Source organism: Meleagris gallopavo, chromosome 30 (genome assembly GCF_905368555.1).
Source record: "Meleagris gallopavo chromosome 30, MGAL_WU_HG_1.1, whole genome shotgun sequence".
Taxonomy (NCBI): Eukaryota; Metazoa; Chordata; class Aves; order Galliformes; family Phasianidae; genus Meleagris; species Meleagris gallopavo.
The window spans coordinates 4433470-4459657 of record NC_139433.1 but is presented as its reverse complement, the minus strand read 5'-3'; the positions used below and the strand labels follow the sequence as shown (position 1 = coordinate 4459657).

Genomic DNA, 26188 nt, shown 5'->3' with positions numbered 1-26188 from the left:
AAAAGAAAAAAGGAAATTGTACTGTGCAAGTTACTAGCTTAAAAAATGGATTTTAAATGCCACCAACTTTTTTTTTTTTAATAGCTAGCAGATCAAAATGAGCTCTGTTCATTATTACACTGATATGTGAAACCTTCCTCTAAGCAGCACCTTGTAACGTTTGTTTTGTTTGCTTGTGGCTTTTTAGTGTGAGGACCTGGTGACAGTGCAGCAGTCAATGGCACACAGATGTACTGTAGGATAAAATCACATAAAGGCACTGCAGAACCTTCTGGTGCTTCAGAGGACAGCTCCTGCAGAGGGATAGGCTGGACAAGCAGTGCTGCTACCCTGAGATAAGAACAGTTTGGGGTTTTTTTTAAGAAAAAAAGACTGCTTGGAGGACTTAGTGGTGCCGAGTTGAGGTGCTTAAATCAGATCTGCTTGGTGTTTTGTTTCTGGCTTAGTGGTACACGTGGATTGTCTCACATGGAGCCACCTCTTCTAATGTAGCCAGAAGTTGCAGCCAGAGTCACTTCAGGAAGTGACTGGGAAAATGAGTGCTAAGTCTGCCCTGCTGTCACCGTGACACTGGGTCTCGCCCATCGACAGCATCTCAGTTGTTTGTCTTGAGATAGGAAAGAAATACCACATTAACTTACAAACCACATCGTTTGTCAGCCTCCATTTGCTAGATCTTGTGTTACCTTTTTGCATTAAAAGCTCTTTGTCTGTGAACACCTTTGTTCAAACTTACGCTGGCTGTTGCCCGTGTCAATATAATATAACTTACAGCATGATTTCCTTTTCTGAACTGATGGGTTTTGCTCAGTGAACAGCTGTGTTATTGCTCAGTCTCAGGAAGTTTTGTGCAGTTACTGTGACCTGCAGTCATCGCTGTGCTCCTACGGCATGCAGACTCTATGCAGAAATTGGATCAGTGTAAACAACATGAAACTAGAATGCAAATATAGGACAGGGAAAGCTTAAAGATATTGCAGTGGCATTTCTGCTTGGCTACGTGTTGCCAAATACTGACATCAAATCTGGCATAAATACAACATGTAGTTGATATTTCCAACATGTCATTTAATTATTGTGTTTTTTTAAGCACGGATATTACAAAAACACAATGTTCAAAAAAGGTACTGTGCCACTGAATACAGGAATGCATTTATAGGTAAGCTTTCATTAACTAAGGACAAATCTGAAATTCGATGCAGAATCTACAAAAGAGGAATTTAAGTAGATCTGAAAAGCTGAGAATGTGCTTGCCACACGTTTTCTATGTCTAAATATCACTAAAATGCCAGGTAATCAGTTAACACTTGGTTTGTAGAGAAACAAACCCATTTTTGAGCATGTTCTCAAATTCCTTTACTTTGATGAGGATCACAGAATTCTGTGGTTGACCTTACTTTTGAGGCTGCTGCAGTATGCTGGATAGATTTCACCCTTTCGGGTGCAGACCTGTCAGCTGATGTGCCAGTGTGTGCTGGAGCTGCTGCTTCGTGCTGACGTTGCCTGTCCAGTTCCTGTGCTGATAGGCACATCTCGTGTTCCACGACATCAGAGCCTCGTGCTACCATCAGACTTTCAGCCTCAGATTTATAAATCCTATGGATTATTGTAAGTCTCATTACTGCTGCTGGGAATTATTTGGTCTCCTTTCGTGTGGGGTAGGAATCATCTTACTGACAACTGTAAGGGGTTTTATTGCTGTGGTGGTGGTTTGGCTGATGCTCATGCTGAAAAGCTGCCGGGATTTCTTGTTTTCTTGGACATGAAATGGATGGGGGTTATGCTGGAGAGGAAATGGACAAATGACTGCTGAAAGAATGGTCTCCATTTCTGCTAGAAGTTCACAGGGGTTGGGAAAGAACGATGACTAACGTGTGTCTTCATTTATAGATGAAATAAAGATCTGTTCAATTGAACATTAATGGTAATGTGCAGTCTGATTATTTCAGGCTGCCTTATTCTTTGACCCATTTCTTTCACTGATGCTTGGAGTTTTTGTCTTCTGAAGCTGATCAAAGTGCAGCAGGCTGCTCTCCAGCCTCTGCAGGAATTGTGCTCTAAGCTGAGCGTGAGCTGGGACTCATGTCTTCGTTCTGAGGGGAACTTAACATATCCCAGTGTTTTCATAAGCAACTGTAAACTATGTTTAGAAGGACCACTCTTGGCTGCCACCTTTCCCACGTTACCACTGCTTTCTTAAACACTTCTCATTGATTTTGTTGTTTGTATAAAAGACAGAACTGTTGTTTATTACAGTATGTATGTTTTTACTCTGTACAGGACCCTGAGCACTGCATAAATAAACTTCTTATGAAAAGAGAACTTAAAAAATTTAGTTTGTCAATCCGGTTCATCATTAAAACATACAGATCCTGTTGTGGAAAACTATTGCCAAAAACGGGGAAGAGTGCCAAGAACATGGGATAGGATCTGGTTTTGTTGTTTTTTTTTTGTTGTTTAAGCTGTAAATTGTAAATTCTGAATAAATCTTCCCTTTATCCATCTTAGAACCTGTATCAGGCTTCAGTGACACACCAGGAGAATACTTGGGCCAGTTGATTGATTGAATCATTTGTTAAGGCTGTTCGAGGACATCGGAGGAGTTGGTTACACAATTTAGATTAACCATCGTGTTTTTGAATCTATTTTTGAAGTAGGCGGCATTCTCTGAACCTCAGAACTTGAGCTGAGCACATTCTCAGTGTGCGTTTTCTAAGGAAAACCAAGTTCTGGAGGCAGCAGCATGTTTCCCTAAACCTAGAGCTGGCTTTGTCTCAGGGGAAAAGGAGTAGTTCCGCAGTACAGAGATTCCTGCATGCAGCATGAGTCTGTAACAGCGTGGGGTCTTTAATGGATATTGGGGTATTTCCACAGGGTCTTTGTTTGTTTGAGGAGCTGTAATTTCATACAGCCCCCTACCTGGTGGTCCCCAAACTTAAAAAATATATTTTTTTTCCACATCACTGCTTTGGTGAGGGAAGGAGGTGGGAATAGGCAATTCTGTAGAAACACACCTTCTGTGGAATAACAGGGAAAATTCAGTAAAGATGAACTTTTCCTTTTAAAGAGGTGAATAAGAGAGTCCTGTGACTGGTTCCATTTCCAAACTGTTCAAGAAGAAGTGCTTTCATCTTTATGTTTGCTAGGTTCAGATTCGAATGTGAAATGTGCTGTTAAAAAAGGAAGCAAAGATCACTTACAAATCACTTTCCTCCATTCAAAGGGATTCATTATCATTACTCCTAAAACTGTAGTTTAAGTTGGAAATTATTTTTCAAATCACTTGCAAAGAATTGTTACATTAAGTAAATGCAAAATTTGGAATGCTGTTTTATGTAAATCAGAAAGCATGCTTGGACCACATTGTACGTTGAATGAGCTAATCTCAGGTATTTATCAGTGGAGCCTGCATGCTAATATTAACTTTTTCAGTTACTGGGAGTTTTTATCATGTAAAAAGGACACAGGAGGTTCGAAAAGCAATAGTGAATACAAATGCAAGCCTTCATGCTTTCTCATGCGTTTTCCCAGTCTTTGTGGTGGGCAACTCTACCAAAACTGCTGGGGAAGAGCAGAGATCTGTAACCACTGAGCAGCCAAAGTGTGTTTCACAGCTTCCAGTAGAGCAATTGGGTGTTATGAACTGAAATCCAGTATTACCTGAGGAAATCTGGAGCTCGAATTATCATATGCTGAAAGTCTTCCAAAGAAAGCTTTCCGTCGTTGTCCAGATCAGCTTCATAAATCACCTTCTCACATGCAAGGCTAACTTCTTCTGGGGTGAGTTCATTGCGGGTTAATTTGTTCACAGTTTTCTCCAAGTCTGATTTACATATGTAATCATCATTGTTAAAATCTGTCAGAAGAAACAAAAAGAATTCAAAGTGAGAAAAAACAGCATTTCACATAGCTGACTGCTAAGACCCAATAGGAAGGGTTTGGTTTCCAGGCTAGTAGCATATTTGTTTTAGAACGTTCAAATGAGAAAGGAAGTGATGTGTGTTTGTATAAAAATGTAACAACAAAATAAAAATCTTACATCTCCCTGTCGTACCAAAGGTAACAATCCTAAATAGTGTAGTAGTTAATTATAGCCAAACCATAATTAAATCATTGTAGCAAATGAGCACTACTGAACTAGAGGACGAAAAAGGAGAAGTTAAGGGAAGATAACGGGCTGCCCAGTTTTGGTGGGGGTTCACTTAAAGACTGTGCTCAATCATGTACTATTTAATTAAAAAAAAAAAAAAGTTGTTTGGTGGGTTTTTGTTCTGTTTCAATTGGTTGTGGGTTTGTTTTTTTTTTTTGTCTGTTACGTTGTTTGGCTTTGGCTGATCCTGGGGAAAGTAACAAAAAATTGCACTGTGAAAAAAAAATGAGCTTGCCCTTAGAGAAAACTGCTGGAGGAGTAATCTCCCCCACACAGCCAAACCCAGCCCAAACCCCACCGCTTCGTGGGCAGCCAAATCCCTTCCCTTTCACTTTTCAAAGCAGCTTCTCAGACAGAACTGAACATTTCTTAAATGTTTTATCAGTTCTTGAAAGCTGCAGACACTTTCAGGTTGCAAATTTTTTAGTAAATCCTAATCCCAAATAAGAGACAATAGGATAATAGGGTCCAGAAGTTTCTAGGAGAAAGAGTGGGCATTCAGATGTAAGCAGAGAGAAATGCTGTATTAAAACATACCTAACTAGAAACCATTACAGAAAATGGATCATTTTGCATTCCTGTGTGCAGCTACAGCTTTTCCTCAACCTTCACTTTTTTTGTTTTTGGTTTTGCTTGCCTGTGTCACTCACCATAAATTTTAAAAGCGTAATAAGCTTTTAGGTCTCTGGGAGCCATCTCACTCAGCACAGAAAACATGTCCAAAAAATCATCCAAAGTCATATTGCCATCTCCGCTCTCTGAGAAAACCTCTGCTATCCGCTGGCGGAACGGATTGTCCTGGGAAACAGAACACAGCACTGAGGGAAGGTCGTCCTTATGAGCATTTATTTCAGTGCAGATAAGAAAACTGGTGCCCAATAATTTTTGTTGTAACCCATTTTTGTCGGTCAAATGCTCCTTTTTTCTGCTATTATGTTTTTGTCTAATCTGTTAGGCACAGCTGCTGCCTTCTTTAACCTTTGTGCACTTTCAGGGTGTTTTCAGGAAATCATTAGAAGCTTCCAGAAAGGCTTGACTTCATAAGAAAAACTTATTTGTATTTCACCCCCTTAGTAATTAGTACTGGATGAATTATTAAAAATGGTAGATTAAACTGAATTGTGTCACTTGATTCTAGTTGTGCTCCTTGCTCTGTACCTTCAGCTCTGGCATGCTGCCAATGAGCTCATAGGGAAGTGCCACGTCGGGTCTGCTGGTGTAGTCGAGTGGGACGAGCTGCGGGGCCAGATCTCGGTATCTGTAGAACAGTCTGAAAGAGAAAGAAAGGCTCGCCGAGGGAACAAGTTGTTTAGACCTCTGAAAACAACGTGTTTGCCTTCCCTATTCTTCACACTCTGCATCCCTTCCCAGGATGGTATCAGTCCCTAAATAACACTCATTATACTCGTAGTAGGCCTTAGTGGAAGAGGCAACATTAAAAAAGCAGCATAGTGAAACTGGTGACAAACACAAAGCCCTCGGGCTTTCAGAACAACTTAACAGATTTTTATTCACCACAGGTATCTCTATTTTTTCCATAGCAGTTGGGTTCAGGAGACGGAATGTATGCACAGTCATCTGAATGTATTAGTACTTTGTCAGCTTGCTATTTTCCTCATCCCTTTGTGTGTGTGAAGATCCCATTCATAGCTGTTATCAGCAAAACAATAGGTTAGAATTTTAAAAGGGATTCTTATCAATAATAAATGTCTTATTCGTGGCACACTTATGGCTCTGGCATCTACTTACTACAAGGAAAGGCAGATTTAAATTTCAGTTATTACAGAATCTTTTATATTTTATTCAATATTTAATTCACACATGGATATCAAAGTTCTAAAGGGGGATATTCTGTACAGAATTGTCATTCATACTCCATGCTTCAGAGAAATTAGCAAGCAATTCCTGATGACCATTTGAGAGGTGCAGAAACCAAAGAGTTATTTTCAGTGAAAAGTCCTATAGGAACAGAACACCAAACCTGCTTGGCAGATCCTTTGGCCAGAGAGTATTTGATGAAGTTCACAAAGGCTTTGAGAAGAAAGCACCTCAGAGTAACTGCTGCTGATTTTTTACATGAAGGAAATGTGAATAAAATTTGATACGATCATTAATGATTTTTTAAAACAGGCAACATGTCCCAAGGTACAACAGGACGCTTGTCCTAAAACAAAGTGAGGGGAACATGGATGTCAGCAGCAAAATATACACTAAAATATAGCTTGTTACATTTATAGAGATGTTACCTTCGCAGAAAATTTAAAAGTTAATTTATGATAGACTGCATAGGTAGTTTCTGTACATTAAAAGAAAAAAAAAGAAAAAAGCTCAGATTGTCCAGTGTATGACTTTAATTTTGTATAAATGCATTAAAAATATTTTTAAATGTACTTCATCTTTTATATAATCTATTTTGTAGCAATCTCTGTATATTACACACAGAACATACACACAAGACTCACCTCAGAATTTCTTTCCTTGTAAAGAATGTGCAGTCCTATGAAATAAGACATCACATGTAATGACAGTTTTTAGCACTCATTGGCCCTGACTCTTCCACTACAGTGACTCAAACAGAATGATAATGTGGCTGACCATTAATACTCTTTCTTTTTGTACATAATTAGGAATACTTTATAACCTTTCTTGATGTAAGAATCTTACTAAAGTATCTTGCTAAAATCTTCACTGTAATTCAATGCTCTTAGTTACTAATTTTTAAAGAGGTTGTTTGAAAAAAAACAACGGCAACACCATTATTCAGTGTTCTGTCTAAAGACTCATTTAGTTTGTTTTGTACCTGATATGCATCCAGTTGCTCTGGAGTGAAAATGGTTTGCTTGTTGCCCATTTCCAGCTCTGAACGCTGATTCTTGTCCCACCATTCTTTCCTCCAAGTCACCTTTAAAGGAGGCCTGGATATTCAGATATTAAAAGCCGCAACAATGAGGTTCGGGTAAAGCAGAGGATCAAGTAACCAGCTCCCCTGTTCACGGGCTGCAAACAGCCATCATAGGAGCACTTCATCAAATCTCCAGTCTGGCTACTCACGGCTCTTATCCAGCATCACTCACCTGTCTGTGTGCACACAGAGCCTCGTGTTACAGCACTGAGCCACACGGCTGATACTCCTGGTGGGCAGGCTTCACAGACAGCACGTCTTCATGCCTTCGTACAGCAGACTGCCTGAGGAGTGCTGTAATGCCTTTCCTCGTTCAGAGCTGGCACCCAGCGCTCGGGGTTGGTCGCAGCGTTGATCACCCCTGCCTCTCCTGTCTCATTTTTCTCCCCATCACACACTGTGCACTGCTCACTGGTGTCAGTGTTAGCTTTACTTAGGGCAATATCTGTACAGTCCTCTTGGCCCCCTATTCCTCCATTAACACACATTATCTCTAGTAATTGGCCGTTAGTGTGACGAGCTTACATGTATACAGGCACATAAATGGCTTTTGCACTGAAAATACAAGAGAATGTTTATACGTAAGAAAAGAACTGTGAATTAAATGTGAAACACGAGGGTAGAACTGACAGCAGCACTACAGCTCACCCCGGCGCCTTAAAACAAGCGGCAGCGATTGGCTTTCGGTCGGTTCGGAGCGGAACGGGGCGGGTTGGGGCCGGGCAGCTCGGGGCCCGCGCTCGGGCTGTAGCGGTTTTTACCTCAGCGCCACGGCAACGTCGTTCTCGCGCGCTGCTCGCTCTGACGCCAGGGGGCGCTGCGCCGCGCGGGCGCCGAGGCATGGCGGAATACGAGGCGGTGCAGCGCGGGCCGCTGCGGCTGAAGGGCGGCGGCGCGGGACTGGGGGTCGGGAAGCGGTGAGCGGCGGGGGGGGGGATTAGGGCTAGGGGAACCGGGAGCTGGGCCGGGGCCCGGGGCTGGGCGCTGAGCGGCGTCTGTCCGTAGGAAAAAGAAGAAAGCGAAGGACAAGGCCCAGATCCTGGAGCAGATCGTGAGCGGCAAGAAGCAGGAAGAGGAGAAGAAGCGCGGCCTGGACAAGCGGACCCCGGCACAAGTGGCCTACGAGAAGATGCAGGAGAAGCGGGTAAGGCGGCCGGCCGGCCCTGACCCCCACGGGACGCGGGGCGGGCTCGGAACCCCGCGCCGATAACGGTGCTGTTGTGTCTCCGAACAGCAAATGGAGAGGATCCTGAAGAAGGCCTCGAAAACCCACAAGCAGAGAGTTGAGGTGAGCGGAGCCAGCCGGGGTTCAGCGGGCGGAGCCGCGGGGGGAGCGCGGCGCTGTGAGGAGGGCTGAGCGTTGGTGAATGCTCCGATCCTGAGTGCTTTGTGCCTCTTCTGTCCCGCAGGACTTCAACAGGCACTTGGACACCCTGACCGAGCACTACGACATTCCCAAAGTCAGCTGGACCAAGTGAACCAGTGGCGTTTGGATGGGGAGTTCTGTGTACGTCAAACTGGGCTGCCATGTAAACCTCTGTGTTCTTGGTACTGAATATTCAATGTATCTTCGGAACATTTGTCACCTTGTACTGTCGTATTTCAGCTTCAGAATACTCAACAAAGTCTCTTCTTGGCTGCTGACTTATGGAGGTGCAGAGGGGTGTTTTTCAGTGCTCAAAGCCACGCTAAGGCCAAACCCAACTGCTGTGAGACAACAGGAAATGTTCCTCTATTTGTCCTCTGCCAGCAGGTCTCGTTAGGAGCAGGATTGTCTGTGGCAGCATTACATTGTGTCAGCTGCTCTCATAAATTGCAGAACTGTGTAATTTCTATCCAAAATCACTCAGAGTTGGGGGGTGGTGTCTTCTGTACTCTAAAACCCTTGTATCTTTGATGTAACTTATTAAAGCACTGCTTTCATCCATTATTTTGGTGTTCCTTTGCCCGCACAGCAGGGGCAGTGCTCTGCATGCAGTCCGTGTGTGCTGACACAGCCCCTCAGAGGTGATGTGAATCACATCACAAACCCTCACGCACTTCTTCAACCCAAGCGTTTTCCCTCCGCTCCCCCCGCGGCTCCTCAGCCTTCCTAACTCTCCTCTGCGGACAGCAGCCGGCCGCGCACTACTTAACAGCAGCGCACGGCCGATAAAGCGCACGGCCAATGGCGGCGGATCACCGCGCGTATCCCTCCGCGCCGCCGGGCCTCGCGCAGCCGCTTCTCGCCGGAAGTGCTGGCCGGAAGCGGAAGTCGCCGTGGCTGTGATCGGGCGCGGCGGCCCCGGGCGGCGCGATGTCGGCCAGCGCCGTTTACGTGCTGGACCTGAAGGGGAAGGTGAGGCCGCGCTGCGGCTCCGGGGCTGCGGGCTGCACGAGAGCCGAGCTGCTGAGAGCGTCGGGCGCGCGCTGGGCTCCCAGGGCCCGGCACGGAGGGGCTCCCCGGCCTCGCTGCCCTGCGGCCGCCGCTTCCCCTTCCCGCCCGCTGTTTGCTGCCGGCGCTGCGCGCCGGTCCCGCCGTGTCCGCTCCTCGCGGGTCCGGGTGCTGAAGGAGGAGTCGGGGAGCGGCCCTGCCTGCGGGGCTCCCGAGCATCCCGCCTGGGGTAATCAATCTCCGCCCTGATGGGAGGCGGTTTGTCCCAGGAGAGCGACGCGTTTTTCCATCTTAAACGGGGAGTCTGCAGCTGTACGTGAGGGGTAACGCTAGGAGATACGACTGCAAACGTGGGGCTTTGCATTCAAATCATAACGTGTGTTGCTACTTTGTTTTGTATTTGTAGTATGCATAGACCTGACTGAAGCTTGGTGTTGGGGTTTTTCAGTTAAAGAGGCACTTTAAATATCTCGTGTGCTGGTCTTGCATGGTAACATCATATCTCGAAGGAGAAGTGTAAGGAATTGTTCTTCCCATAGGTTCTCATCTGTCGGAATTACCGTGGGGATGTGGACATGTCGGAGGTGGAGCATTTTATGCCAATCCTTATGGAAAAGGAAGAAGAGGGAACGCTTTCTCCTATTCTGGCACATGGAGGAGTTCGTTTCATGTGGATTAAACATAACAACCTCTATCGTATCCTTTGTGCTGCAGACAGATCATTGAATGAATCACAGAACAGCTTGGGTCAAAGGGACCTCAAAGATCATTCAGTCCCAACCCTGCTGCCTCAGCCACTAAATCAGGCAGCAGATCAGGCAGCCCCTTCTACAATGCTTTTAAAAACACACTCAGTAAATTTTTTTCATCCCACGGTGACTTTGAATGCGTGTTCCTGAACATCCTTTATTAGTTGTTGCAACTTCAAAGAAGAATGCTTGTGTATCACTGGTGTTTTCATTTTTATATAAAGTAGTTCAGGTGAGTAGGAAATTGCAGATGTAACTCCCATCTGTTTGTTAGTGTGATCTAATAAAATTGTATAGAGCTTTCACTTTTTTAAAAAGAATCTGTAGTAATAGTATTTTTCCTTTATATTTGATTATTTTATAGAAATGTCTTCCTAACTACTAATAATGGAATTGTTATTTTATAACTGAGTAGGCAAGGGATGTGACAAAGTGCTGTGAGAAGTTGCACAAGACCTGAGAATGGGGAGTAAAACGCTGATGCACGAGTAGTGCCATCCGTAGATTCTGTTTGATTAATTTGGACTTGGCATCACAACTGTTTTCCCCAGTGTTAATCTGTTTTGTAATCGTCAGAGTTATTTCGAGGGCTCTGTAACTCTCTCCTAATTGAGGTGGGTTTCCTGCTGCTTATCTGAACAGAATGCTTTTTAGGAGTTATAGGTTTCGTTTTGGTGGGTTTTCTTTTTTTTTTTTTTTCTTTTTCCTCCAAACTCTTCTTAGTTATAGGAATGCATTCAGAATGTGCTGTAGTTCCTCAGCTGATGTCCTTTTTTTTCCTCCCTCTTTGTTTTTGGTGTTTCAGGTTTTTTCTGAATATTTCAAGGAGTTGGAAGAAGAGAGCATTAGAGATAATTTTGTTATTATTTATGAGTTGTTAGATGAGCTTATGGATTTTGGTTACCCACAAACCACTGATAGCAAAATCTTACAAGAGTAAGTATCTGTCTGTATTGCTTACATTTGTAAGGTCCTTGGGAAAGTCTTACGTATTCTATATGCAAACAAATGTTTTGGCTTTCTTCTCTAGTTATCAAAGTATTTAATACTTGATAAAGTGTAGCCTTGTCAATCCAAACTGATTTATTGATGATGTGAATCTGATACAAAAGATGCTGCAAACTTTTTTTTTTGTTGTTCTAATTATGTGTTTATAAAGGTACATCACTCAGGAGGGTCACAAACTTGAAACTGGAGCTCCACGTCCACCTGCCACTGTTACAAATGCTGTTTCATGGAGATCAGAAGGGATAAAATACAGGAAGAATGAAGTGTTCCTGGATGTTATAGAGTCTGTTAACCTTTTGGTGGGTACCTTTTACTTGGAGTTTTAATGAGAATTATTAGTAGAAGTCTTGAGAAGAACTTACTGTCTGAAAACCTACAGGAATATAATAAAAAATCAGCCTAACCATGATCAGTGCACTGGGATGCTGTCTGTCATTAGGACTGAAAACCTATAATGACATCCATAGATGAATAAATAATCCTTTACTGGAATTTGTGCTCTGTGCTCAGCAGTCCCAAAGCTGGTTTCTGACCTGTCCTCCCTGCCTCTTTCAGTCTCATCCTACCTTGTCCTTGGTCTAATTGCATGTACTGGATTGGTTGCTCGAGAGAAAGGCATCCATGGAGAGCTGGGGGCTGAGGATGGGGTGGGATTGCTGTTTGATCTCACGTCATATCGTGTCACAGCAACCTTTATCTTTTTTTTTTCATTGCCCTTCAGGTCAGTGCCAATGGAAATGTACTACGGAGTGAAATAGTCGGGTCCATTAAGATGAGAGTCTTTCTCTCAGGAATGCCAGAGCTTCGCCTTGGTTTAAATGACAAAGTTCTCTTTGATAACACAGGCCGTGAGTATTTCAGCAACGTCTTCAAAATTGTGATGGGTGTTCTCTGCCACCTTGGGTGTTCTCTGCCACCTTGGGTGAGGCTCAAGTGAAAGGATTGATTCTGTGATGAAAATACTTGTTTCCTCTATGTAGAAAACCATGCTAGGTCTTATGTGCCAATACCAAGAGAAGATGGAATACCAAGTGAGCGTGGTAACCGTCTGGGCTTCACTGCCTCATCTGCTGGGACTTCTGGAGTCATAGAAAAACTACTGGGCTAAACCAAGGAGGATATCAGCAGGCATCTGCTTTGCTACATAACGCTGCGATGTGACTTCAGATGTAATGGGAGTAGTGATTTGAAGTCTCGATATGTCTGTTTTCTGATAGGTGGCAAAAGTAAATCAGTAGAACTGGAAGATGTGAAGTTCCATCAGTGCGTTCGTCTCTCTCGCTTTGAAAACGACAGGACGATTTCTTTCATTCCACCTGATGGAGAGTTTGAACTCATGTCCTATCGTCTCAATACCCACGTAAGTCTGGGTGTTTGGCTCTGAACTGCAGCAGATTTTTATGAGAATCATTTAGTCTGTAGGTAGATTTGCTAATGGCTTTCCCTTAATGTGTTTTGTTTTTTCTTTAAGTATGGGCAGCATAGTAGTTGTGAAGTCAACCATTAATAGCAAAGCTTTGTGCTCGCTCTTTATGGAGGAAGTAAGAATGAGTTTAGAAATAACTTGGCAGTACGTCTTTATCTTTTCAACTACTACTGAAACTGTTTTCAAAACACTAATCAGTTCATTTTTAAGCTAATCACCCAATACAATTAGTGTGGCAATTTGTTGTGCTTGACAACATTAATTTGTCCTCTGAATATTTCTTGGAATCTGTTAGCACACTGTATTGTGGTTCCTCAAGGTAACAGCTACTGTGTACGTTAACATTTCTTTAGAAAAGGAAATACTTAGTATAGAGGAAATCTATAATTGTCAGCCATGACAGGAGGCCAGCAGCAGTTAAAGAAAACAAACCAGAAAAGCCTGCACATAATGTGGAGAAATGTTTGACAGCTGAAGATGTTAGGAACTAATCTGAGAAATGCTTTAATTTTTTTCCCCTAATGCCTGCCAATTTTTGCTACTTTTTGCTTGTGCTTACTTATGGAATTCATGTATTCAGTGTAGTTTTATGAGGAAATGACAGTTTTGCGACCATGCCGAAGTGAAGTCTACAGCTGTAAAATATCTTTCCTATCAGGTAAAGCCACTGATCTGGATTGAGTCCGTGATTGAAAAACATTCCCACAGCCGCATCGAGTACATGATCAAGGTCAGAAGTTCTAAAATAGTTATGGCTGGTTTGTCTTCTCTTTTGTTTGTTTTCAGTGCTTCACCAGCAGCACGTACCTTCTTACACAAACACCTCCTGTTTCCCTGGGACTTGTCTCTTTAGAAAAGTTGATTTGTAAGTTTATGTTCTGTGTTGTGCTGTTTCCCAGTAGATTGTGGTAGAGAGAAATTGCCTGGCAGCTCTCTGAACCTACATGCATAGTGTACATGCTTAGAGTTGTGATTTTTCTCACTTTTCTTTAGGCAAAAAGTCAGTTTAAGCGTAGATCAACTGCCAACAATGTGGAGATTCACATTCCAGTTCCAAATGATGCAGACTCACCAAAGTTTAAAACCACTGTTGGAAGTGTCAAATGGGTTCCAGAGAACAGTGAAATTGTCTGGTCCATTAAATCTTTTCCAGTAAGTGCTGTTTTTAGTCTTCTCACCCAACATTACAATAATTACTTAGAGGTAATGGTTTATGACTCAGCCTAAAGCAAATTCTGACAGCATCAAATGTTCCATGGCGATAGTACAGCTACTGTGCTATGTGACAAAAATGGTCAGAAAGAAAACCAAGCTTCTAATATTCTCCTTGAGGATAAGACTAGAAGAAGACGAATTATGCATCAAACAGGTCTCAAGTTGATCTGCATTTAAAAAACAAAAAAAGCCCCAAAACAAACAAAGAACAAACACCACTACTTTTAAATTAAAATAAGCTTTTCCTCTTAAGCCCTAGAAAAGATTTGAAATGATTAATGTAATTCAGCAATTTGATGTTCTGCATAGAAAATCACTTGTATTGTTGGAAGCTTTTCTTTTCTTGTTTCAAGAATTTTTTTTTTTTTTTTTTTTTTTTGTAAGGGTGGAAAAGAATATCTGATGAGAGCTCACTTCGGGCTCCCAAGTGTTGAAGCTGAAGACAAGGAAGGGAAACCTCCCATCAGTGTCAAATTTGAGATTCCATATTTCACCACTTCAGGAATCCAGGTTGGTAGCTGAAAACAGAAATACAGAAGGAGGCTGTGTGCCAGGCTCCTGACACACCAACTGATGCAGCCCAGCTTTGTAGCTTTGTCTGCCTTGCCCTTGCCTCCTTTGTCCCATGGTTTGGTGTCTTTTTGCTTTTGTTTCTGTCCTGCTTGTCCTGGCTGTCACTGTCTCGTTCGCATACATCTGCCTGCCCCTCACTTTGAAGTACCACAAGTGTTGGTTTATCACTGAGCCAAGTCTGATTTTTCCTGCTTTAAGGGAATCTTGTAAAGAGAATGATAGGACTGGCTGCATGATTTCAGATGGAAAGCAGGCTGTTAATGCAAGTGGCAAGGATTTATATTTACACCTGAAAGTTTTGCACATCTAGATCATTCCTGTTATTGTTATCCATAGAATACGCTTCTGATCCCCGCTACCCACCCACCAACCCTGGTTTTATTTTTTTGCTAAACAATGCTTGGTTGCCATGGGAGACTCATGTATAACATTTCTTTCTTCCCAGGTTCGATACTTAAAGATAATTGAGAAGAGTGGCTATCAAGCTCTCCCGTGGGTTCGTTACATTACCCAGAATGGAGGTAAATTGAAAGCAATGAACTGTAAACATCATCTCTGTCTTAATGTATTTTATTTCTCCGGCATACACTAACTGAAGATATATTTACTGCAGAGTTTAATACTGAAACACAAGAACAGTTTGCTCATATGTGACATTAATGCTTGCTGCTTTTCCTAGTCCTTTTTTTACTGAACTATCTTATTGAATCATCCATGTAGACAGCAGAGTTGTTCACTGAATCTGGTGTTCATTATGGAATACTTAAATCTGGGAGGAATATGAACTAAAAAAGAACTGATTCATACATATCATTTTGCTAGCTTTGGGCTGGCTAAGAGCTACCAGATCTGTTAAAGGAAAAAAAAAAACACTTGCTGGTTTTCATTGTTACTCGTTTTGCTATTCGGAGAGGTTTTGCTGTTTCTGGCTTGGAAGCTTGTAATTATCTCAATTGCTTTAAAGCCTGTGTTCTTGGTTATTCTACATGAAGATCTGATCATCTCTGATTTACATTACTTCATCCCAGTTTGCTGATCTGTTTTACTGTGGTTAGTGAAAGGCAGTGTACTAAAACTGGTTTTGTTTTTGTTATTCTTCTACAGACTACCAGCTTCGAACACAGTAGGACACCTTGAAGGCACCACAGATGACAAATGCTTCAGGCCTAGGATTTGTTTGCAGAAGCTTCTGTGGTACTGAGAGCTGTGAATGTTGTTGCCAAGGGTCTTGTCTCTGCAAACTCGGATTGGGCGAGAAAGATGGGAAATTTACCATTTTCAATGATGTGTTTGAACCATTAGTATTGATTGTGTGAATATTTATTTCATTCTTAGAACATGCTGATCTTGCTGCTAAATGCTAATTACATTAGTAGTAGCCGTTACCTTGAGGAGCCAGGAATACAGAATGAACCTTGAGAATGTCTTGTCAATGCCTTGTCCATGTATTCACAAAGTTTTTAGTGTTCATATTTTAGGATCTTTGAAGATGTTGGTAGCGTTACCTGACAAAACAGGGAGACAACTGTGCAATTACATGACAGCTTAACAGTGAGTTGTATTTAGCCCCAGGTATTTATTACTTTTGTTCTGGGCATATGGGTGCCTTAACTCATTCTCTGTTAACTTATGAAATTCTACAAAATCAGAGCTAAAATTATCGGGTCCAAAAACACTCTTTGTTCTTCTTTGCACGGTGTCAAACCAACTCATCTGACAGAACAAGCTGTGGGCTTATGTATAAATAAGTGTTGGAGGCCAGGATGTCTGAGAACAAGAGATTTTGGAAGTGTCTGCAGGAACATCCCTGTGGAAGCGTGATGATGATGGCTAGTTCCCACCAGCTGAGGTGCACACTGAAGAGTTGCAACCCTGTTATACCCCTTGGGTGTGAAAACCCTACGCCAATTATCTAGCACTTGCTTTTTCTTTATTTCTAGTTGTAATACAAATATAAAACTATAAAGTGTAAGTCTTCAATTAAAAAAAAAAAAAAGACTGACTTTGGCAGCCATAAAATCTGGTGGGAAGACTTTATAATTCTCATTATTATTATTCCCCTTCCTAGATAAGTGATATAATCCTGCCTGTTCTTGACAGTTGATTGTTGTTTACAGAGAATCTGATGGAAATACCATTACTGTTCTTCAGGCTTGCCTTCTTGTTCATCTAAGGCAAATCTCCTTTTTTTGCTGTAACTTGCTAGCATTGCTTAACCTTATTTGCCCTGAAGAGGTTGCTGTCGTAGTCTCCTCCATTTGTAAGCAATTATTTTTAGAACTTTCTGGCAGAATGGACAGCAGGTGAGGATGTTATACATAAAGGTATTATTTTTTTTTATGTGCTGTTTCATTTTTCTGAGAAGCTGAGGTTCATTTGGGTGTACATACTTTGATTTCAGAAAAAGAAGTTAACAGCTATCAGTATTTTCTTTAAACAGTTTTTGGAATGGTTTGGTTTTAATTTAGTACTTGAGACAGATGCTAAATTTAAGCCATTCAGAGCTAAAGAAGTGATGCATATCCTGTGTGCAAGGTTCTCCACACTACTTTCTTGACGGTTCTTGACTCTCCCAAAGGTTGAAAAGATATTGTCCCCACTAAAACCTTGTAGACTATGTATCCACCTTTGTATACAGTATGTATGATTAGTAAAATAAATGAATCATCCGAGTTCCCCTGAAATGCAGCTGCTGTAATGTGACAGAAGGATCAGTTGCAGAAGTGACTGACAGCTGGAGGCTCTGTGCAGCAGCAAGGCACTGAGCTGCTGGGCCTTGTTGGCGTGGACGTGTATTTTCTGGGGTAAGATGGCTGTGTTTGCCACCCCAACAGGCTTGATGTCAAAACAAATTGTCTTGTTCAAGGTTTTGGTTCCACTGCTCATTTTCATTTCAACCATTGAGCTCATGACTGGACTAAACATTTTATATTAAAACTGTAACTGGTTGACCAATCACTTTACCTGGTGGCTCCATTCTTCACAATGTTTATTTTCATTATTTGCCTGTAAAATGTGACTCTCAAAAGCTCCATTTGTTTTCCTGTTGAAGGATGTATCTTGCAGACCAGTGTTTTTCTTATATTCTGCAGCAGTTTGAGTTGGCTTTGATGGTGAGCTATCAGCCCTTCTTGTCCAGGAAGTAATAAAGGACAAAAAAGCTCTTTGAGTCAATTGCTCATCACTCCCTCTTTCTTTTCCACTTTGATCTACAGTAATGTGCAACCTCTAATCCTGGTGTGCCTTCATTTAGTCTAACACGAGGCTTGGATGAGTGGAACTGAGCTTCATGGAAGTTCCTGATTTGTTTACTAAAATCAAAAAAACAGAAATCTTCTGTGCTTTCGTTCTCTGCAGAATTGTGAACCATAAAAGCAGTGCTCATGAGCAGCAAATATTGCAGGGGGGGGGGAGGGGAAGAAAGAGAACAACGCAAAGTAAAAACCAACTTCGTTATTAAGATGTGGGGTCCCAGCATGCAGAGAAAGGCAGAAATAGAGGCGTGATGTTACTGATGTGAATTGTTGTTCAAGGAGTGAATTCTATTCCGTAAATAAGTTTCGTTCTTAGAGCAGCTGCTAACTTTGTTATCGTGGTGGCTTCTGCTCTCTACCTGATGTGGGGAAAATGTAAATTTGCTGGTCTGCCAACGTTACACACAACTGCCTGATATAGAATACTTTCTGACGGCGATTTGCATAGTTCAGCCGAAGCACTGAGCCATCGCCTCCTATCCGCAGCTCGGGCTGATTCTGTCGCTGCCTTACCTGGAAGGCTGAGCTTCTTCAGCGGCCCTGAAAACACATCTGTTCGTAGTACACAGCCAGCAGTGCTGAGATGTTCTCTGCAGTCTTGGTTTTGCACTTGGAGGTTATTTCTTCTCAGTAAGATGAAACGTTTTCTATCCGTAGCACAGGACAACTCGCAGCGCTTCAGGAGTGCGAAGCCTTTTCCCCTGCAACTTCGTCTGTCCGTTATTTAATCGATAAACAATTATTAGCAGTGCGTCGAGGTACGTCAGCAGCACTTCCCCACTTCCCTCGATAGGTGTTTTACTTCTGTGGCAGCGTGTTTGTGTTTCGAATTCTCAGAGGACAGCAGCTGCGCTCCGCTGGTTTGTTTTTAAACGCCGGTGCTGCCAATAGGTGGCATTTCGTGCTGCGAGTTCCGAGCTGCCGTTTTCCAGTAATGATCAGAAACGGACACAGTGAAGCAATGCGTGCTCGGACGGACGTTTGGGGTTGCAGAGTAGAGCTATTTATTAAGACAAAACCACTTATCGCAGTATGGTGGAGTTGCTCGGGGTGGTTGTTTTTTTGGGGGGGAGGGGTTTCTATTATTTTTTTGTTTTCTGAAGTTCAGTAACTTCAGTTTGACCGTTTCCTCTTAACGCTGTCGCTTCTTTCTGCTGCTCCTCGCGCCCAAAGCCACCGCCCGGCGCTGGCGCAGCTGCAGAGGAGCCGCTGGGCGCTGCGTGCCGCTGTCGCACCGCAGCAGAGCAGCTCAGCCCGCGAGGTGCCGCCTCCTGCGCTCGCAGCTTCAGGACTCAGCAGCCGCCCCGAGAGCCCCTCTGTGATGTGCGAAGCAGCGCCTCCTATTCGCTTGATTACCCCCAGAGAAAACTGAGTTCTGTTGGAGTGAAAGAAGCCGCAACCTTCCTCCCTGACAAACAGATTAGCACTGCTGGCAAAGCTTCGTTCCCCCTCAGTATCTTACGTGGGGTTCTGTCACTGGTTTTATCTTGCATGTCTCCCCTCCTTCCGTGCTGCCATCCCTTTTTGCCTCTCTGCTGTTCCCTCTACGTGCTTTCTGCCCCTAATCCGAGCTGGCTTTGTTAGTAAAGCCTGACACGTAAAGACGCAGCGGGGCTATATCCACGGTGGCTTTGCTCAGGCTAAGGGATTGCACCTGCTTATTTCTGACTTCAGAGTCTGCGATGAGGGATGGGCTAAACCTTGGCACCCGTTTCTCCCATGTGCCAAACACAGTGTGTTGCAATCCGTTTGCTGTTGTTTTCTCTGTGGTTGACACCCACTGCTGTTTGTCACTGCAGCAGCTGTGCCATGACGAGGGGTGATGGCCTCAGTGCTGAGGGACAGCAAGGGTGATTTTAATTGCAGCGGTAATTAATTACACAGCAGCTTTGTTTATGCTACAGGATGGATGGCTGTAACACTTTTTCCAACGAATTTTGTGTAATGCGGAGCGTTACGCAGGTCAGGCACAGATAAACCCGTTTCTCCTGTGGCTGGGGTGTGTTGCCATGACTCGGGGGTTGTGGAAGCACAGTTTGCGTCAGCCACACTCCTACTTGCACCTGGGAGGCTCCCTGCTGCAGTCACCTCACTGTCATCAGTCCGAAGGGTAAAGTCTTTGTGCACCAATGTGTTTCTGCTCTCCCTGCGTCTGCGTGTGGCTGTGGGCCTTTCCCCAAGGGCAACCTTGGGGCCGCAGCATCCTGCACTCCCTGCACCCGGCTCCTAAACACAGCAACGGGCTGATGGTTCTTAAGGACAGGCCTTGTAACTGAGCGTGCCTTCCCCACGCCAGCTCTGTGGCTGCTGGCAGGATGACTGGACCCGAAGCCTTTGGTGATGTGTTCAGTGCCTCCAGGCCCTTTGCTTTCCCTGGCAGTTGGTGATATTGCACTGATGCACTTCACTGTCCAAAATTTCATGGACGGGGTGGTGGAAGTCTGCACAGCCCACTGCAGCTCAAACAGCTGAGCAGCAGCGCAAGGAGCACAGCTCCCAGAGCAGAGTGCTGGGCTGCAGCCTGTTCTGCAGAACGTTGTGCAAGCTTACTTCACATCTTGGCTGTGGATTTGTACCTTGGATCAAAGTTTTCTTGCAGGCCCTTCTCCAATATAAAGCAAGGAAACATAAAACAACAAATATCTGGTGAAATCCAAACACAATCTGCTCTATGTTATGCTACAAAAATGAATGAACTCTGCCTCCCACCCTCTCCCACTGTGACTTGCTGTGAATAAGCGCTGCTCAAAGGAAACCATGGTGGGGGTTCTGCCTCCTTCCAGCAGAAACAGCTGAGAGAAGCCCAGCAATGCTCCTCCAGGTGGGACTGCGGGTTACTGGGAGCACTGGCAGCACAGAGCTAAGCCCAGATACTCAATTATAAGGTTTTTAAAGTAATTGGCTGTAAGACTTTTTTTTTTAATTCTATCTTTTGTAAGGACACGCTGCCCTTTGTAAAGCCAGAAGGTCTGTTCTATGCTCCTCATGTGTATTCAGCTCTCCTTCATATGAGACTTTCTCCGGTTGGCTCCAGCAGGGTGGGTGTTGCACCATGGATTGCAAAGGGCAGACAAATATTTGGGCAAATCAGACCAGGCTAAATTCGGCAATTAGGGATAATGAATCTTCAAGCCATTGAGCTGCAAATCAATGTGTCCATCAGAGCTGCTTACACTGGAACTGCTTTTTAATCTTCAAACATTAAAATAAAGAGTCTAAAATGGAAGGGGAGTACGTTTAGAACTGATAGAAAAGAGAAATCAGTGTACAATTGCTCCTTCTCGCGGCGTTGCTTTAGGAAGGGGCGCAGCGAAGCGCTGCCTGGGGCAGCAGTTTGCCCTTTGACAGAGCTGCACCTTCCAGCCCCCAGCCAAGCCGACCACCAGCAAGTGCCCGGCCACAAGACCCGTGTTTATTTTCCTTCTTGCTTATTTATTAAAATAAAAGCACAAGACAGAGAGCTTCTATGTGTTGTGTGCTCTACAATTGTTAAAGTTTCCGAGAGGTCACAGGGGTCCCAGATAACATTAGCAGCTCGGCGCAATGTTGTCCTTTTGCGTTATCAACAGGAAACATCTTTACCAGCACAGGAACTACAGCTTTGTAATTGGCCTGGTGCGAGAACATGACAGCGTTTTCTCATCCTATCAGGACTCGGATATTTTGGGAGCTGGTATATAAGGCACACGGCACACAGTGTCTCTTGGACATTAGGAACAGGTTCATGTAAGAGATCAGTGTGCTTTGCTATTTTAGTAGTTGCTATAGTTGCAGCATGAATGATTTTTTTCTGGCCCGGCACGGCTCAGAGCGGCGTTTCCTTACGGTTCAGATGTATATTTTTATTATTTGAGCGCAGATGGACGTGCTTAAAGTAATTAACATGGTGATACAAGTCTTGTAAAGAAGCCTTTAGCAAATAAACAGCAAAGCCCTAAATCATACAAATGGGGGCCTTGGTGAGCTTTCGTTAAACACTCACAGACTTCTATGGTGCGGGACTGAGCTCCATCCAAGCCTATTTCAGATTTCTCCAGATGATTAAGTGCTCTGTTTGGTCTCTGAAATAAGAAGCGCTCATTGCACTGAACGATCTGTGTTGAAAGGAATGGCCCTCATGGCAGAGCCCAATAACTCCCCAACGAGTGTGAGATCCGAGTCAGCAGCACTTAATGGAGCTGCGAAGAGCTGAGCGGGAAGGTGGCCAATAGTGCAATTAATATTCTGTACAGAATTACACCACTCTGATGAAAGCAAACCTCATTTGGACCACATGACAAAGCTGCAGTGTTTTTTCCATAGCTGCCATCACTGTTTGGATCCAAAGTAACCGTAACCACTGAAAAAGAGGAACGACAGCAAACCCAACACCAGCAACCGCAGCCCGAAGTGCGTCCTGGGAAGCATATAATGGAAGGTTCTGATAACAGGAGGTTCTTTTTAATTCTCCACAGTGACCAGTTTCAACTTCACTTGAGGTGAAGCAGGTCAGATTTTTGAACACTTGGCAGAAATTTCCTTCGATATCTCTCGAGTTCAGAAATAGTGTTATTTCTATACAGCAAACGCTTTGGTAGGGATGGGTGAAGGAATCACTTTGTTCTTGAAAAGACTGATGGAGTGTGAGGAAAGTAAGTTGGTGTTTTGCTTTCATTCTTCAGCACAAAACCCTCTGCTGCTTTCAGCTCTGCAGCTCTCAGTCGCACCGCCTCCATGGGCACCAGCAGTGCCCCGTGCTGTCCTCCTCCCATCATGGGGAGCTGCTGTGCTCCGATGGCTCAAAACTTCTATCCCCAAACTTATCTCCTTGTGTGATGTCAGAACCCAGAAATATCAAGGGCTGATGACAACAGGAGTTATTTCAGCGGGACTGACACACTGTGGGGACAGACGGTGCAAGAGCTCTGTTTTCCTGTCTTGCTCACTTTTGCAACACGCTGGCAGAGATGAATGGGAATATTTTTGTCCTTTCTGAAGTAACTGAGCTCTGCTGTGATGAAGCAGCTCTCTTTTTTTCCAAGCACTGCTTTGTGACATTATGGCCAGAGTGCTCGAGATTAATAAAGTGAATTTTCCTTGCATCAAACATCTTTTTTCTTTTTTTGGATGGAGGGAAGGAACACGAATGTAGCAGAAAAAAGCAGCAGCTGCAATGGTTGGAAGATAGAGCCAGCCAAAATCAAGTTAGAAAAGAAGAGTTTGTTTCCAGCACAGTGTGTGTGTCCACATGCATGCGCTGCTGCCGACAGAGCTGATGTGGAGGAGCTCAGAGCTCCCTGCATGTAGCTGGGGCATCTCCAGGAGATGCAGCCTGGAGCTCTGCCGCAGCACAAAGGCAGTTCCGAGCAGTGAGTTGTGAGCAGCGTTTCACTACAAACACCCATAGCAGTCCCCGCGCCTCCTAAACTTCAGAGTAATCCTTCCTAGAAGGTTTTTCCCTCGCTGAGCTCATCAAAGCTCTGCCCTCGCAAGAACCGCACACCTCCACGCTCAGCGGGGCTTCCTGCAGCACCCTGGGACGTCCCCAGGCTGCCAACGTGGGCAGGAGCAACCCGGGGAACTCTCACCCGTGTTTCCTGTGCTGATCCTGGTGAGAGTGGCAGCCGTATGAGGACGTGGAGGCTCAGGAGATGCCCCATCCCACCCCGCTGGGCAGCTGGTACCAGAAATGTGCTGCTTCCTCCTGCTCAATCCACAGAAATACATCACTGTTGGGAATTCCAGCTCTGTTTTGAGCTGAGTATCAGCTATCTTCCCCTTTTTCCCTCCAGAACAGTGGCTACCTGCCCTTGGCCATATGGGACAGAAGCTGTTGGCTTTGTGTTGCATGGGGCATGCTGGTCTCCTGGCTCCTGAGCATTTTTTCTCCCCATTCCTGCAGTGTGACAGAGACTGCCAGTATTTCAGTTTCTCTTCCCTGCGTCCATCGTGCATTTCTATATGGTCCAACATCTCATCACCACATGGTGACAGCCTCCAGTCTAGAGCCATTAAAAGCTACCTCAGCAGAAGAAAAGTTCTGAGCCCAATGTTGTGGCTCTGGGGCCCACTCAGGAATCAGCAAGTGTCAGGAATCACAACAGACATCCACCATGACATGGAGGACAGCGCGGTGATGTGAGCTTATTTGCAGAGCTGGTTTCTGCACCACACACAGCCCTACAAAGCAGAGCCTGAAGGGCTCAGGACAAACCCCGCAGAGCCTGAGGAATGGGGCACGGCCAAGCAGAGGGCAGCTTTTGGTGGAACACGGCAAACCTGGCTGCAGTAACGCAGGGACCGGTTGGTGTCAGTGCTTCCTACAAAGGCAGCACACAGACCATGGCTGTGCTGTGCTCACGGGGAGGGCGAGGTGTCCTATTTAGGGTGAGCAAAGCAAGCCTTCTGCAGGGCTCTGGGAGGCTGCAGAGCGCCGTGTATGAAGCACCTCAGTGCAGGGAGGAGGCTGGGGCTGCGATTCTTCACCTCTTTTTCTTGGAGGGGCACAGCTCCATCATTGCTTTTACATTGGCCTACAGCACAGGAAGACCACTTGTAGCTAATTCTCAGGGACCTGCAGAGCATCAGAGCAATACACTGGAAAAGTCCAAAGAGAAATGATGACCATTTGTGTAGTTGAAAGCGAAAAGGATGAAGAAGCTTTTGGCGCACACTGGGAGGGAACCATCTTGTTTTTCTGATACTCTTGAAAAGAAACAAGCAGCTGCTCTTGATTTTCTCCATCAGCCAGCACCAGGGCCTCAGCAGGGCTCGGCCATTGGGCTGCATGAAGCTGGACAGCCCCGTGTCCCTGTGCCATCAGTGGCACCACACAGACACAGCAGTGGGACAAAAACCCCCATGAGCAGAGAGAGCAGCTGGGTCACAGTGATGGGGAAATGTCCTGAGTATTAATTAGCAACGATGATAATACAAAACCTGCCCATTTTAAAGCTGGATTACCTTATTAGCTATCTTTAGATCAACAGCAACCGGGTGTCTATTAATTCCTAGGGCATTTATCCTCCATGTGCACTGGGCCAAGGCTGAGCACGGCACTAAGGACAAATCGACCTCTTCTATTATTCTGTAGAAATCTGCAGCCTTACAGTCCTCGTAGAAATACCTTTGGGCGAACCAGATTATTTTGACTTTGGACAACATCATTCATGAAACTCTGCACCACAAGCTTGGTCTGAAGGAAACCACACACGATTTGACTCCTTTATCTTGTATCAGTGGCGGAGAGCTCAGTGCGGTTACAGTTCTCCTCATTTCTGAGAAGAGAGGATCATATTTAATCATTGTGTCAGTTGGCACAAACACCGTGTTTGTAGTGAAATGCTAAAAAACAGCACATTTATCTTTCCCTTGATCAAGATTCGTACGATAGGAGCTCTTAACGTTTAAACTCATCAGTCATGAAACTCTGTAGGGCTCAGCTATCCCTCTTGTTTACTGTAACTTATTCTAAAGAATGAGCTGACCTCTCTTGCCTAATATAACAAATACAATATCAGTAATATCCACCCAAGGGTATTAGGTCCCTGGCAGACTCCTGCTTTGGCTCTAAGATATTATTCCTGGACCTTTTTTTTTTTTTTTTCTTTTTTTCTTTTTTTGCAGTAGGACGTCAGCTATTTTGCTTCATGAGCAGCACATTTCAAAACACGAAGTGCCTGCAGGGGTTGCCTCATAGCATGTCCTTATCAGCTACAGAAATGGAGGAGCCAAGAGAAACATGGAGACAGAGAGATGCTGAACTCAAGGAGTGCTGAGGTTCCTCCTCAGACCCACATGAGGAGCCTGAAGGATTTCAGCCACTGCTTCCTGCAGCGATCCCATTGCGTCTGCTTGCAGCATGGAAATCTCAGAGAGCTGCTGTTTCTTACAGCACCCACCTCTCGAACAGCCCTCATACTGACCTGCTCTGATCCATGTTATTTTATTGGCACTGCTTGTGCTGTGGTATCCAGAAGTCCCAAACCTCCCCCATGCATCAAAGTGAATGAACACCACAGAGAAAAGGCAGCCCTTGCCCTAAAGAGCTCACTTCTCACTCACCTCTAAACCTATCTGGGCTTTAATCTCCTCTTTCACCAGTTTCTGTACAACACCCACCATGCTCAGACGTGGCAGTGGCAGCAAGGGCTCAAGGAGGCAATAGATAACAGCCACCGGTGAGATGAGGCGCGCTCTGTGCCTTCTCAGACAGCAGTTTCAAATGTGATGATGTCTGAGAATGGCACTGCTACAGAAAAGGTTCCTTGTGTTCTCAGGGACCACCAGGAGGAGATGGCAGCACCGAATCCCTCTGCCTGACCCAGCATCGAAAATGAGCACTGCCACAACCCCTCAGTTGGTGCTGTGTCAGCTCAGACCCCGCACTGGGTGCCGTATGGCAGCTCACGGCTCGTGGGAGCGTTGCTTTCGTGGAGGTTGGAGTTTCAGTGGTTTCTAACGACTGTTCGGTTGATAGCGAAGTGTGGAGGAGTTGAAAAGTCAGCTGTGATCTTGGCAAACCCCAACCAAACAGGCCGAGGAAGCGCCGGTACACA

The 26188-nt window shown here is 44.5% G+C and overlaps 3 protein-coding genes across 3 annotated transcripts; 2 read left to right on the top strand and 1 right to left on the bottom strand.

Annotated features, from left to right (window-relative positions):
* Positions 1 to 1632: 1632 nt before the first annotated feature.
* Positions 1633 to 7759, bottom strand: CIB3 (calcium and integrin binding family member 3). Its single transcript, XM_085211920.1, has 7 exons — positions 7225 to 7759; positions 6951 to 7065; positions 6613 to 6647; positions 5309 to 5420; positions 4801 to 4948; positions 3661 to 3856; positions 1633 to 3170 (listed from the first exon to the last, which is right to left on the bottom strand). Exons 2-7 carry the CDS (start codon positions 6999 to 7001, stop codon positions 3149 to 3151), a joined length of 564 nt encoding a protein of 187 aa, XP_085068046.1. The 5' UTR covers positions 7002 to 7065; positions 7225 to 7759; the 3' UTR covers positions 1633 to 3148.
* A 54-nt stretch (positions 7760 to 7813) lies between these two features.
* Positions 7814 to 8979, top strand: FAM32A (family with sequence similarity 32 member A). The gene is made up of 4 exons (XM_085211921.1): positions 7814 to 7969; positions 8058 to 8196; positions 8287 to 8340; positions 8462 to 8979. Exons 1-4 carry the CDS (start codon positions 7893 to 7895, stop codon positions 8528 to 8530), a joined length of 339 nt encoding a protein of 112 aa, XP_085068047.1. The 5' UTR covers positions 7814 to 7892; the 3' UTR covers positions 8531 to 8979.
* Positions 8980 to 9248: 269 nt separating this feature from the next.
* On the top strand, positions 9249 to 17355 carry AP1M1 (adaptor related protein complex 1 subunit mu 1). The gene is made up of 12 exons (XM_085211915.1): positions 9249 to 9390; positions 9966 to 10122; positions 10340 to 10407; positions 10981 to 11111; positions 11335 to 11482; positions 11905 to 12031; positions 12401 to 12543; positions 13268 to 13339; positions 13603 to 13761; positions 14209 to 14334; positions 14843 to 14918; positions 15502 to 17355. The coding sequence occupies exons 1-12, from the start codon at positions 9349 to 9351 to the stop codon at positions 15522 to 15524; spliced, it is 1272 nt and encodes a 423-aa protein (XP_085068041.1). The 5' UTR covers positions 9249 to 9348; the 3' UTR covers positions 15525 to 17355.
* The last annotated feature ends 8833 nt before the right edge of the window (positions 17356 to 26188 follow it).